The sequence below is a fragment of the Anser cygnoides genome, chromosome Z, assembly GCF_040182565.1.
Source record: "Anser cygnoides isolate HZ-2024a breed goose chromosome Z, Taihu_goose_T2T_genome, whole genome shotgun sequence".
Lineage (NCBI taxonomy): Eukaryota > Metazoa > Chordata > Aves > Anseriformes > Anatidae > Anser > Anser cygnoides.
Genome location: NC_089912.1, coordinates 62423907 through 62437619, shown reverse-complemented (window position 1 = coordinate 62437619; position 13713 = coordinate 62423907). Strand labels below are relative to the sequence as shown.

At 46.6% G+C, this 13713-nt stretch overlaps 1 protein-coding gene across 2 annotated transcripts in view; it reads left to right on the top strand.

Moving 5' to 3' along the window:
* The first annotated feature begins 2897 nt into the window (after nucleotides 1-2897).
* DCAF12 (DDB1 and CUL4 associated factor 12) overlaps nucleotides 2898-13713 on the top strand; it is a 30883-nt gene continuing 20067 nt past the window's right edge. Inside the window, exons 1-3 of one of the 2 annotated variants that reach the window (XM_048048540.2) lie at nucleotides 2898-3144; nucleotides 3828-4082; nucleotides 12900-13106. In XM_048048540.2, the coding sequence (XP_047904497.2) occupies nucleotides 3064-3144; nucleotides 3828-4082; nucleotides 12900-13106 (543 nt within the window). In that variant the 5' untranslated portion in view covers nucleotides 2898-3063. Of the gene's footprint in view, nucleotides 3145-3347; nucleotides 3480-3827; nucleotides 4083-12899; nucleotides 13107-13713 lie in introns of those variants that run through there. The other variant, XM_066988572.1, reaches the window with a different exon arrangement.

The following is a 13713-nucleotide window of genomic DNA, read 5'->3' as shown; positions in this document are numbered from 1 at the left end:
CGCCTCCTCCTCGCCGCCCCGGCGACGCCCTGACGTCACGCCGCACGCTCACCGGCACCCCCCCCCCTCCCCGCACACACACACCCGGCCGCCCAATCGGCTGGGGCTCGCCGGTGACGTCAGCGGGCGGGGAGGGAGGGAGGGAGGGGGTGTAATGGCGGCCGGGGGGGGGATGGGACCTCCTGAGGGGGGCGCCGAGGAGGGGGGAGGGGCTGGGTGTTTTCGGTGGAGGCACGGCAGAAAGCGCAGATAACAAAAAAACACATCCACCTCGGTTCTAATAAAGGAAGGAGTAAACGCAAATAGCTCCCTCTGCCCCTTGGTTGCCCTGAAATGAGGAAGTTTGGTGACAGCACAGGGCACCTCCAAGCGCCTCGTCCCCGAGGCTCTGTAGTCAGGGACCGCCGGTGGGATCAGCTAAGCCACCTGCTAATTAATTAAAAGGGTTTCACAAGGTGGGTCGTGGGACAGAGTTGTGCAAAGCTGAGCTGATGGCAGATGTGAGCCCCTCTAGGTCACGATGGACATGGAGGAGCATGCAGAGGGCGCGCTCGATGCTTGTGAGCTGTTCCGGTGCCTCACCACTCTCTGAAATCCTTCACACAGAGGGTGTCGAGGCCCTGGTGCAGGCTGCCTGGAGAGGCTGGGGATGCCCCATCCCTGGAGGTGGTCAAGACCAGACTGGATGGGGCCCTGGGCAGCCTGGGCTGGTGGGAGGTGTCCCTGCCCATGGCAGGGGGGGTGGAACTGGCTGGTCTTTAAGGTCCCTTCCAATCCAAACCATCCTGGGATTCTGTGATTTTCTCACAGAAGGGACTTAAGTATAAATCGTGCGTGTTACAGTCACAGGTAATGCTCTTGCAGGCTAATTCCAAAGGGATGCATGTGGATCTGAAATCAACTCCATGTATTCTGCTGTTCAAGCTACCAGAGTACTCTTCCTGCATTCCTCCAGCACAGTGGGGTCAACCTACTCCGCTCTTACCCTCAGGACTAGGGTATAAAGCCTGCCTTTTGTGTCACACCAGCAGCATGGGCATGGCCTGCCAAAAAGATTCATGTCCCTGCCCTCTAGGTATTGCCCAGCAAGTCACAGATGCTCAAAAATAAAGAAAACAGTTCACCTGTGCCTTACCTATGCTTAAATTAACACATTTGTATTAGAGCATATCCATTCCTGTTTTATAGCATATCCATTCCACACAAAATAAAAATGTCTATTTAGTATTTTTGTTAGATTTATCAGAACTTCAAAGATGTACTTAATCTATACCAGAAAGCAGATTGTTCTTTCCACTTCTTAGAAGAGAAACACAAACAATGTCCTCCAACTTAGTCTTGTAATAGAATCAAAAGCCAAAAGTGAAGAAAAACACCCACACACCCACACAAAGACACTGGGTTGTTGGATAAAGTGCAATAGCTATCTTTATTTATAGGATCCCAAAGGACAAATATATATGAGATTGTAAATATCTGACCATCTTTGCTTTTGATGCACGTGTGATTTGTCTTTGATCTCTAGTCTTGAACAGATGGATGGAGATGCCACTGAAGTTAGACAATTTAAAACACAAATCCCTGTTTTTCTTCTCATCTCTGTGGCTGTCTCATTTTAGTGTTAAGGCATTTGAAGTGTACAGCATGAAAGCATGTTTTGGTATGCCCACCTGTAAAAACAGGAGATTGATGACCTGTTTTCCAGGATGGTGAAAGTATCTTGAAATCCGAAGCAAGCACCGATGACAGGTTGACACGGAAAAAGCTGCTCACTTCACGCTCCCACAGCTGCACGGACGTCGCTTGGGGTGATACGCAGAACACGGTGCTCTGCAGATATGCCCATGGACAGCGTGGGGAGCCAGCCCACGTGGCAGGCGCTGCATCCCCGGTATGTGGCATGTGTTATTCCTTGCTCTGGTGAAAATACAGGTGTGATGTAGGGGAGTCAAGGCACAGCTGCTGTTGTGAGGAAGACTGCAGACTGACCTGACCCGAGTGGCTGAGGGAACTGAGGTTGTTCAGTCTGGAGAAGAGGAGGCTCAGGTCAGAGCTTATGGCTCTCTACAACTGCCTGAAAGGAAGGTGTGGGGAGCTGGGGGTCGGCCTCTTCTCACAGGTAACTAGTGATAGGACGAGAGGGAATGGCCTCGAGTAGCACCAGGGGAGGTTCAGGTTGGAAATGAGGAGGCATTTCTTCTCAGAAAGAGCAGTCAGGCGTTGGGATGGGTTGCCCAGGGAGGTGGTGGAGTCACCATCCCTGGGGGTGTTCAAGGAAAGGTTGGACGTGGTGCTTAGGGACAGGGCTTAGTGGGTGACAGTGGTGGTTGGGGGATGGTTGGAGGAGATGATCTTGGAGGTTCTTTTTCAACTTTAACGATTTTGTGATTCTATGATTTTTTTTAAGCGTTAGGCTCTTTTGCCAGGCTGAACACAGGGAGGCACCCCATTGACACAGAGGAATCCCAGAAGGTGCCATGCCAAGGGATAGCTGCAATACAGGAGGAAAAGGGAGAACAAGAGGATGCCAGAGACTAATGCAGAGCAGCGAGGGGGTGGCAGAGCAGGGCATGTGAGAGCACTTGGTGCAGCTTCTGGCAGCGCCCCCGGGTAGAAATGGCAACCCCGACTGCATGGTGACAGCACAGGCGGTGAGGAACGCAGGCTGTTTGCCTCCACAGATGGGGAATTTCAGGTTCCGAGCCAGGGAAAGAGACCACTTGGACTTATCCGGGGAACGCACACCGAGAGAGAACCGCACCCGAGCAGCGGGTGCCCGCCCACCCCATCCCCAACCACCGCGGGGGGGCGCCGCTCCGCCCTGACGGCGCGCGTTGCCTAGCAACCCCCGGCGGGCGGGGGCCGGGAGGGCGGTGCTAGGAAACCGCGGGGCCGCCGTCAAGCGGCGCCGCGACCGTCGCAAAGAGGTCGGGGGCAATGTCGTGAGGCGCGGCCCGGCCCGGCCCGGCTCCCTCACGCTTATGCCCCCAGCCCTGGCGGCCGCCTGCTCCATGTGGGGCCCGGGCCGGGCTCTCGGCTTCTCTTTTTCCCCTTCCTTCTACTATGGCCCGGAAAACAGTTAGCAGGAAGCGGAAAGCGGCGGCGGCGACCGCCGCGGGGCCCGGCGGGCTCCATGGGGAGCAGGTAGGCCGGGGGGGTGGGGCGGGGGTGGGGGGCGGTGTGAGGTGGGTGGGGGGGCACCGGGATATGGGGAGGGCGGCGGCCGTGGTGTGCGGGTGCCCTGCTGGGGGGTGTCCTGCGGGTGGGGGCCCCCTCAGCTTTGGGTTCGGCCCCCCGAGCCTTGGGTTCGGCCCCCCCCCTTTAGGTTCTGTCCCCCCCCCCTTTGGGTTCTGCCCCCCCCGGTTCCGTTGGGTGCCGCCGTTCGTCCGGTAACCGCCGTGCCCGCCGCCCCCAGCCCCGCAGCCATGCACCGGGCCGACCCCAAGGCCGGCCGCAGGAGACACACGGCCCCCCCTCCGGTCGGTCCCCAGCTCCCCCCCCTCTCCTGTCACCCCAAAACGGCGGGGCTGGGGCCGCGGGGGTGGTTGGGGGCGGCCCTCGCCTGTTTAAGCTGTGTTTATTTTTTTCCCTCTTTTCTCCCGTTTCTGTAAGCAGCGGTGTTGGCGAGTCAGCGTGGAGCGATTGGGGCATCGCTGTGGCGTTGCTTCCGTAGCAAATATTTGTTTAATTCTATAATCTTACTGAGGCCGGCAGCTCCGAGCTAATCGGGTGTGGTATTCGTAAGGGTAGCCAGGCGGACTTCAGCGTTTTGAATTTTCAAGGGCGCTGCTTTAAGTTCCTCTAACTTCCGCGTTTGTTTTTCACAGTACGGGTGGGATCACTCGGTTCACAAAAGGAAAAGGCTCCCCCCGGTGAAGCGGTCCCTGGTGTACTACCTGAAAGGTAGAGAGGTGCGGATGCAGAATGAGTCCAGCTATCACCGCCTGTTGCATGGATATGCAGCCCAGCAGCTTCCCAGCCTCCTCAAGGAGAGAGAGTTTCACTTTGGAACCCTTAATAAAGTGTTTGCCTCCCAGTGGCTGAACCACCGACAAGTGGTGTGCGGGACAAAATGCAACACAGTAAGTGCCACCTCTCTCACTCCTCTTTCACTTGCGTGTTAATTTCTCCCTCTTCCCTTTGTCCATAACCCAAGCATGTGGGCTGCCAAGGAAAACGTTAGGAAGTAATTACTAGCAGAGTCAAAATTATACATGATGAATTTCGAATAAATGTATTATTTAGCTGTGACTTATTCTCATCTGAAAGTGTGGTTCTGTACGGGTGGCTGTGGACCAGACCGTGAGGCTTGTGCCTGTGCTTAGCATCTCTAATCTGCACAGGGCAATTGACTTTTTTTTGGGATGGAGTGCAACAGGGGGGGTTGAATCTTCTTGCCTTGCAAACAGGGAGTTAGTGACTGTCCCTGTGATTTCTCATAATATAAATATAATGTCAGACAGAATTTGTTAAAAATACTTTTTTTTTTTTTTTTTTCTTAATCATCATCCTCGGTCTGTTTGGTTTTATGCGGAGTTCTGTCCTGGTGTTCAGGTAACTTGCCGTGTTCATGTACTGTTATATCCTTTTACAAACACTGAAATCACAGGGTCTTAAACTAATGTTTTGTGTTTGGAAAGTTATAGGGGAATATTAAAATAGTGTCTTATGTGATTAGTAGCTGGAGGAGGTCATACAAACAGGTAAATCTTTTCTCCTGGAGCTGGTGGTCTGGCCTCCTTGGCTAAGGCTGCAATTTCACATATTTAATTCTGATTGAATTAGTGCAAAATCCAGCATTCATTCTTTGCAGGTTGGTTAGTCCTGCTGAAATGAGCCGAGCGTTGTAAGGAACGTATAGATCCAGCAGCTTATAATCCTCAAAGTATGTGAGTCGATGGGATTGTTTCTTTGCTTTCATGACTTCTGAACAGAAGCTGTGCTCTGCGGTCTGACTTGCAAGGGAAAGAGACTTTTTTTCTTTTAATTTATTTTGGACGTTCTATAATTATTCATAGTTACACAGCAGGAGTCTTTCATGTAGCAACTTTAAGAAGCAAGGCCTAGCTGTATAAACAAAACAGCCTTATAACAGGAATCTAACGAAGCAGAATCTCTCTGCCTTCTTTCTCCGCACGTGCTCGTTACCTCAGCTGGTCAGCAGCCAGCACCCTTCGTGGAACAGCTTCCGGAAGACAAACTCCTGCTGAAACACCAGCTCTCAAAATCCTGCTTGCCCTAGTGAGATCATTGCAGGCTTTGTAGCGCCGCAGCAGTTTTGCTGTGTCCTGTAACTTCCCTAGTTCCACAGCAGCTGTGGTGAAGATAAATGGGCAAGTGTGTTGTTAACGCAACCTTGCAGAAATTGTTGGTGACCAAACAATCAGGCAGCTGAAGAGGGATTCAAGCACATTGTTGTTAGCTCTGCGTACGCTGCAGGGAGGTATATGCTGCTGCAGCTAGGCTTACGTTACAGATGGACGTTGTCTTTTGTTAGGCGAAACGTAATGATGGCAAAAATCGACTTCATGGTGAAACATATATGAATTAGGAATACTGTAGTAGCTTTAGCTCGCTTGCTTTGCGCTCACATTTGAGTAGAGAGTTAAACAACATTTTAATTACAAGAGTTTCTCTCTCATCTCCTGACCAAGCAACCTAATAAGGATGAATTCTTTTGCCTATTCTCCTGCACCGAAGTTGTGGCATTTAAATTGGGAGTGAATCTAAAACAACTTGTCTAATTTTAATGGAGTTCACTGAACTGGTGTTGCATATAATTACAGTTAATGCAACAGAAAAATATAAACGAAAGCATTTGCTTTAATCAAGCTTAAACATGGCACGGGGAGCTTTGAGCAGTTCATTTATAAATTGCCTTTGGCTATGCTGTGCCAGAAGTATTCACTATTTTTAATAACAAAACAAAAACATGTTCTCGTCATAAGAGGAGGAGCTTTGCTTTTAGTCACCTCACAGTACTGGTCACCATAAATGTTGAAGAGAATATGAAGCTCTCAGTCAGTAGTTCACTTTTAACGAGTGTTATAACTTGTTGCATTATTTTGGGGCAACTTTCTATCCTAGAAAATATCCCCAGGTATGCTTGTTTATATAAAATAACATTATTGTCTCTAGTAAATCGTGCTGCTTGCAGTTGGCCAGCTGTAAATAAAATATTTGGGTTTCTTACAGGCACATGCTTTTTTCCTGGATTTGTAATTATGGAACCTATCTGAGCATTCAAGTGTCTAAAAATTCAAACATGATCAGCTGGGGTTTTCTGAGGCGGGATTCACATTTGCAAGGACTTTGTTGATACAGTGGGCTGCTTAGAGGTACTGAAAAACAAATGAAGGAACAAGCAAATCTGTGAGGTGCAGGTATTTAGACTGTGGCAGCAGGGCATTGAAGTTACCAAAGGCTGAAGGAAGAGGAAGATGTCTTAGAAGAAAATACTGTCTGTAATCAGTGTGTTGTGTTCAGGAATTGTACAGAAACTTTGAGACTATGCAGGAAACAAGCTTGTGGCAAAAGAAACCACTGAACACTGGATTACTGAACTACTCATTCTCTTTTTTTATGCTATTTTTCAGGAAGCGGTGAGGGATAAAGCGGCTTCTGAAAAAAGTTCAAATCACCATCTTGCAGCTTCTTCTGATCCCTTAGTCCTGTATACATGTTCAGGACATAATTCTTTTGTTGATTGTGAAGTTAAGCAAGTAGAAATACCAGAGCTGTAAATCATTCCATAAATACAAAACACTTATTAGTTTCCAGTTGCTTTGGAATCTAATTGCCTGGAATCTAATATTCTTTTTTTTTTGTTGTTTTTTTGTTTCCCAGGCAGGCCTGATAGATATGTTTGTCTTTCTAAACACACAACTTTCTTACTGAACGTTCTCTTCTGGTTTCTCAGGAGGCTTTTCCAAGTCACCAAGGGTTGCTTTCTGGTGGCCAGCTGGTACCTCTTCTCACCTTGGTAGATTTGCATGTTGCCTTGGATGCCCTGCTGTAAACGCCCAGCTCTTGTTTCTGCTTAGAGCTTTTTAATTAGTTCAGGAGATCCCTCGTCTGTTCAGTGCACCTCATACAATTATAAACAAGTCTGGCAGTTGTGGGTTAGCAGTGGTGAGAATACAACACGTAGTTCCTCTTCCAGCTGTGAATATGGAATGTCTGTGGGGAAAATGATTTCCATTTGCTTTGCGAGGTAATGCTTGCTGTGGTTTTGCCAGCATTGTGAGGAGCCAGGAAGACTGCTTGTTTCCTGCTCCCAGGGAGGGAGGGGGAAGTAGTGTCACCGCAGTTCATAACTGCTCAGAGTCCGCTGAACGCCGTACTTTGGTCACTGTAAACAAACCTCTGACACTTGTAAGCGACACCTCCGTTCACCTTGCCTTCAGTGCCTTGTAAGTAGAGAGTCAGGTGTTGTTCCTCGTCTCTCGGGAGGATTTGGTTTTCTGTCAAGTGCATGTGATGCCTGTGTCTGCCTTAAGGGTCTGCTGGTTTCCTTGCCAGGCATGGCGTAGGCGGCCCAGATGCCCTTTAGCAGACCAAGTCTCTCACTTCTCCGTCCTTTGCCATCTGCTGACACACGTTAGCTGTCTGCCAGCCTCCTGAAACTAAGCGCAGAGGGCAGGACGCAAATAAAAACTGACAAATGGGGCTTTTTGGCAGTGAGCATGTTCAGTGACATCAGATGTGCATACCCATGAGCTGGAAGGGCTTCATAGCAAGGTGAGGTGCTTGATTGCAGTGCCTTGTTTCTGGAAATGTGGATTCAGAGTCAACTCACTGGTTTCTTTTGCTGCTGCTCGCTTCTCTGATCTTCCTTTATGTTCCTCCCCCTTTGGACCCTTTCAAGGAGGATGTGTAAAGCCATTCCTCTTGTGCAGTACAGAGTACAAGCAGCACAACCTGTAAGTGGGTCTTGTACTAAGATTAGTGCATGTTCCGAGCTCTGCTGGAAAGGAGTCCTACCAGTCTGAGAACTAAGTCTTTAAGGATTCAGCATTTCTTTGGGGCTTGGCACATAGCAGTGAATCTGCATTGCCATGGAACTGGAGAGCCTGATGCCAAGCATTCTATGAACTTAGAAAATAGAGAAGTTGGCAATCTGGATAAAAGAAGAGACTGAGAAATGGGGAGAAAAATCAAACAGTGCTACTCAGTGCAACCAGCAATGGTATTAGTGTAATGACCCTGGAAGCATTGTATTAGTTCTGTTGTTCTGATAGTGAGATACGATCTGGAGAACAGCGATGTCGTTTTCCAGCTTGGCTGAGGGTGAAACTTCGGTGATCAGCTTCAGTCTGGAGCTGTGCCGGTGCAGAATGGGATGTTCCCGCCTGCTCGTTCCTGGTGTTCACGTGGCTGGGGAGGCAGCTGGGCCAGCTCGCTGCTTTGTGTGCAGGCAGGTTTTTGTGTAGGAGTAATCCTCTCTGGAGGTAGAGAGGTTGTGTGGCTGACCTGGAAGCTACCTGGGCACCACTTGTTGCCACGAAGGCGGTGAGACAGGGTGGGTGGGGAAGCAGTGGGTGGATTCTCAAAGACTGGCTTAATCCAGTTGTGAAACTCCATCCCAGCTTATTCTCTTGGTGACTCTTTTTAGCAAGGCAATATGTTTATTTCGGGTTATTTCAAATGTTAAAACAAATGATAAGAATGCTTCTGGGACTTGAGGGCAGTGTGTGAAGAGCAGGGGTGCAGAATGTAGCACATGTACCTGCCTGAAGAATAAGCAGTCTTTTGTGCAAGTTCTGGGTGCCTTGTGAATCCAGGTCCATCCTGTTTGTGTAATAAAAACATGGTGTAGCTCAGGGTGGCACGCTTTGGTTTTGTTCAAACTGGTCTGTACAATCAACTAAAAGATAGGGTAACATGTTCCCTGCTGTTCCACATGCAGGGCCAGCAGCAGAGGACACAAGGTAGTCTTTATGTGCTGTTGTGAAATAGCATTTCTTTCACCAATTTTCTAAGCTTGTTGTCCACATGAAGATTAGGCTTTACAAACTTTTTCTCACCAAAACAAATATGATCAGAATGTTTCCCAAAGTGGTCACGGCTAAATCAGATGTGATGTTACAGTGGCGTATGTGAAAACATCACCTGCTGCTTTGCTTAGTAGAATTCTTTCAGTTACAGATGCGTGGGAAGGACAGTTAGATGTAATGAACGGGTCGCTTTGCCCCCCCATCCCTCCCCCCAACTGTTGGCTCTTAAAGGTAGGTCAAAAAATGAAGTAGACTCGATGGAAGAGCTTGACACACTGCTCTGCTCTCAGTACTGCATGGAAGAGAAGGATGGGCTTTGCAGTTCAGAGTGTTGTCTTCCGATAAGTTGATTCTGTGCCAGAGTCTTTACTTCTGGCAAACTGATTAATGAAGTTCCTTACTTAATGAAGCGGGACGGTTTCCTGATGAACTTCACGGTAAGCAGCTTGACAAGGGAGCCAAGTTGTACAGGAGCCACTGGCCCAAAGAACTTCTCACCGTTCTGCAGAACAAAATAAAACCAGGCATACAGTTAGTAATTTCATGGGGTGTGAAAAGTACGGCCAGATCCTAAAAAGTCGTGACTGTGGCAAATGTAGTATGTGGCCATGCCGCTCTGCCACGGTCCTTGAACGATGGCATTGTTGCAGGCTGTACATCTGAACTGCTTTATTTCAAAAAAACAAAACAAAACAAAAAAAAAACCATACAACAGGAGGGGAGATGGATTTCTGTCACATCATTCTTCAACCTGTTTCCTTGTCAGAATAATGGCCTCCTGCGGAGAACAAGATAGCTGACCCTGCTTCATTCCTCACAAACGAAGTGTGGTCCTGGGACTTCTGGCAGCCGGCCAGAGAAACCCTTGCTTGAGGTCCTGACTGTCAAGTTACTGGGCATGCTAACGCCTGACATGCACACACACTTCACTGGTAGAGGAACCAAATTTTGTATAAAACAGAATCAAGGGACAGGTACTTCATTGTTTGGTTGCAGGGAGTTTGCATCTGATTTTTGAGGCTGTTTTTTAGCTTTTATGTAATGAATAAATAACTGAAAAAGAAATTCTTATTCCCACTTGGTAGGAAGGGGCTTAAAAAAGTATAATACAGCTATCAGCTCTTTGTTAATAATCTTAGAGGGCTGCTTTGGAGTTGTTTGCAGTTGTGCTTATTTCAACAGCAGTGATGGTACCAGTTTGCTTGGAAAAAGCAGGTTAACTTGTTTTCTTCAGATTTAAGTAACTGCATGGTGGAGTTTCAGCTGAACTCACTTAAAAGGTCAGGTATTTTGTACTTTATTTCCTGTCGTGTCCTAAATTCATAAAATAGTGCTCAATTTTCAGCATTCTTAGCTGGGTGCCTGTCTTGCTAGACACTTTTAAAGCCCGAAAGGGGGAAATATTAACAACGTCTGTTTGGCTTTTGACTTCTGTTTGCTGGATTTACAGGGAAAGATTTCCTGGCATTCAGTGTGAGTTCGGCTTGCAAGTGTGAGCTGCTGTCTTCCTGCCCTTCCCCAGGTGATGCAGTAGTCATAGCACATGCAGGCAGTACTTGCTTATTTTGTTCTTGGGTTGTTGTTTCTAAACTGCCTGCAACTAGTTCCTTACTAACCCAAACTGGTCCCTTACTAAGCAAGGGGAGTAGTTCCTGCTTAGAGCTTAACAGCTGAAACAACGAAGCCAGTCTCCTAACTATGTCAGGTTTCATGCTCTAAGAGCAGTTGCAGCTCTGGTTAACGTAATGCTGTAAAATTGGAGGAGAAAAGTGAGAAAATGACAGAGCAGTTCAAGGGCTGAGGATGGGTTGGAGTGGGGTGGGAGCAGGTGAAAGCACTGCGAGAAGTACGTCCTGGTACTTCTAAGGATGTCTTCGTTTGGAAACTTGTTACAAGAAAATGAGGCTGAAGATCTAGAACAGAAGTGTGAGGGTCCGTGATACTTCAGCATGGTGTATTTCCAAGTTCTTTAACTTCAGCCCAGTAAGTTCACAGCTTATTAAATAAATTTCATATTAAAGTCTTGTTATTTATTTATTAGCCTGGTGTCAAACACAGGTGTGCAGTGGTGATGTTAGACTGGAGAATGCGAAGGGTTTTTAATTTCAGTCCTAATATCTAGTGAGGTTCTCTCTGAAGTGTGCATCTCTAACAGCTGAAATATGGCTTTCCCGAATCTGGGCCTCGTGAGATTTAGATGCATTTTCCTAGTTAGCATGTCTGATGCTAGCTTTAGGACCTTCGGGTGACGCTTGCAATCCTGAACCTTAGGTACTTAAAAGTTGATTTCTTTTTTTTTTTTTTCCTCTCAGTAGTTGAAGGAGGATGGGGAGGGAATTGTGAATTTCTACTGGAAGGAAATACTAAGGAAGAAAAGAAGATAAAAGTTCACAGGGGAGGATGAGTGGTCCTGTTCCTGTAGTGCAGGTATTAATTCTCAGGGATGAGGTTAGGGCTGCTGCATGCATTCTGATTTCACCGCTTGTCTTGGGAAGTGAGCCGTGTTGCGAGGCTGGGCAGAAGCGAGCAGTGCCTCCTTCCTGCTCAGCTATGCTTCGGCTGCTGCCTGTCCCCCTGACACCTGCATACAAAATAAAGAACCGAACGTAAAAATTCAGTCACTGTAGGAACCATGATCTGTTTGTGCAATACTGCTGACTACAGGGGAAGATCAGTTGTGGGTTGAGGATGGTGTATAAGTTTATGTACAAGGTATAAATAGTGTTGAATAGGTCATGGCTTTCTCTGCAGAATGAGTTTAACATACCATACTTCAACAAATTTTGATTTGATATTAATATTCTGCTAGCTCAGTACATCAGAAGTAACAGGCTACTATATCTTGTTTAAATTTTGCTTCTTATTAAAGAGCAGAAATCAAGTCTGTGAGTTCCCCCAAAAATGTTGGGCTGTGATTTTTTTTTACATCACTTTCCTTAGTGCCAAGTCAGCTTCAGTTACTCCATTTCCTTGCTTCTCATTCATCTTCCCTCACAAGGTATTGTCCCTTAGTTACACCAACGTGGCTGTTAGTGCAGCTGCACTCTGAACACCTGTGGAAACAATCCAGTGCAGGAGCCTCCCAGATGAAAGTGAGCTTTGGCAGACAGTGTAAACCATAGTTTGCTGAAACTAATTTAAACTTTACCATTATAGTAAACTATAGTTTAAGTAAAGTGAGTTTACCATTATCATAAAGTATAGTTGTATGCATTGGAACGGATTTAACTTGGTATGCAGTGATGTCTGAAGATTTGCAAGGCTTTATAACTGATCTTTCTGCTAAGGAAACGGTGACATTGAGCTACAACTTCTAGTCTTCTTGCAGGCTGATGAACGTAGCTAGATATCTTTTTCTTTTTTAGGTATTCACACTGGCAGTACTGTGTTTAGTCACTGTTCTGTGCATCACTAGAAAATAAGTTCTAATTAAATAAACTTCTAAGGTGTCAGTTTGTCAAAGCCAAAACTTCATGGTAAGTGTCCTTATCTGGGCTGCAGGAGACTTGTGCCCAGTGCTCTTGGGCTTACTCACTTTTTGGAGGTGGGTCTGTCTTTCTCCTTGGTGTTAAGAGAAACTGGAAAACAATTTTGTTTTGTCACAGTAACGAACAGTAATAAACTTCAGATTTGAGGGCTTGGTTAAATGGGAAACATGCCATGACAACATTTTCTCCTTTCTCTTCCATTGCATTCAAAACCAAATGGGGTCATTGAAATAAAACCCACTGTAAATTAAGTCAGTCTACTAGTTTTAAGAAGTAAATTATACAATTTTTTTTCAGTCAACTTGCAGGATTTATGGAGAAAAAGAAATTCATAATAGAGCGCATCTTTGACCATCTTGTTTTTCTGATCTTTGTTCAGCAATGACTTGCATCTGCTGTTGTTTTTTTTTTGCAGTTATTTGTGGTAGATGTCCAGACTGGTCAAATTACCAAGATTCCTATTCTGAAAGACCGCGAACCTGGCATGGTGAACCAGCAGGGCTGTGGTATTCACGCCATTGAGCTCAACCCTTCAAGGACCCTTCTGGCCACAGGTGGAGACAACCCCAACAGTCTTGCAATTTATCGTCTGCCTACACTTGATCCTGTCTGTGTGGGAGATGTAAGTGGGAATATTTGGGGAAGGCTTATTCTGCCACTTAAAAGAATTACTACTTTGAAGTGCCTAAGGTCAGAGCGAGGTTAGATTTGGGAGTCTTGTGGTGAAGAGTGAAGAATTTCTGAAAGGTTTAAAACATTCCTGATAAAGTGGTCTTTCATGACAAGATACCTTAAATATAAGTGAGGGCATTAACAAGTGAGATGGTTCTGAGTCAGATTTCCTCTTCCTTGCCCTCATTCAGGTCCACTTAGATTACTTTTAAGTATTGAAAATATAACAACATCCTAAATGTTGGTCTAATTGTGATGATGAAGGCTGAAACTGAGACACACAGCTAGTTTTAGTGAAAAAGCTCTTGTGAGAAATTGAAAAGATGATGCAAGTTATTCAAGTTTTCCCCTTCTCCAGCGCAGCTTTATGTATGCATTATCCCAGAGGCAGAACTCGTCTTTGAGGATCAGTTCTAACCCCGTGACTTATGGCACTTTGATATAAGCAGCACCAGAGTCTATTTCTGAAATGTCCTCATGCTTTTTTAAAATAGCCAGTCTTAAAAAGAAAAGGGCTGAAAGGAATACAGTGGTGTCCCAGAAGCCCTTCTCTCATT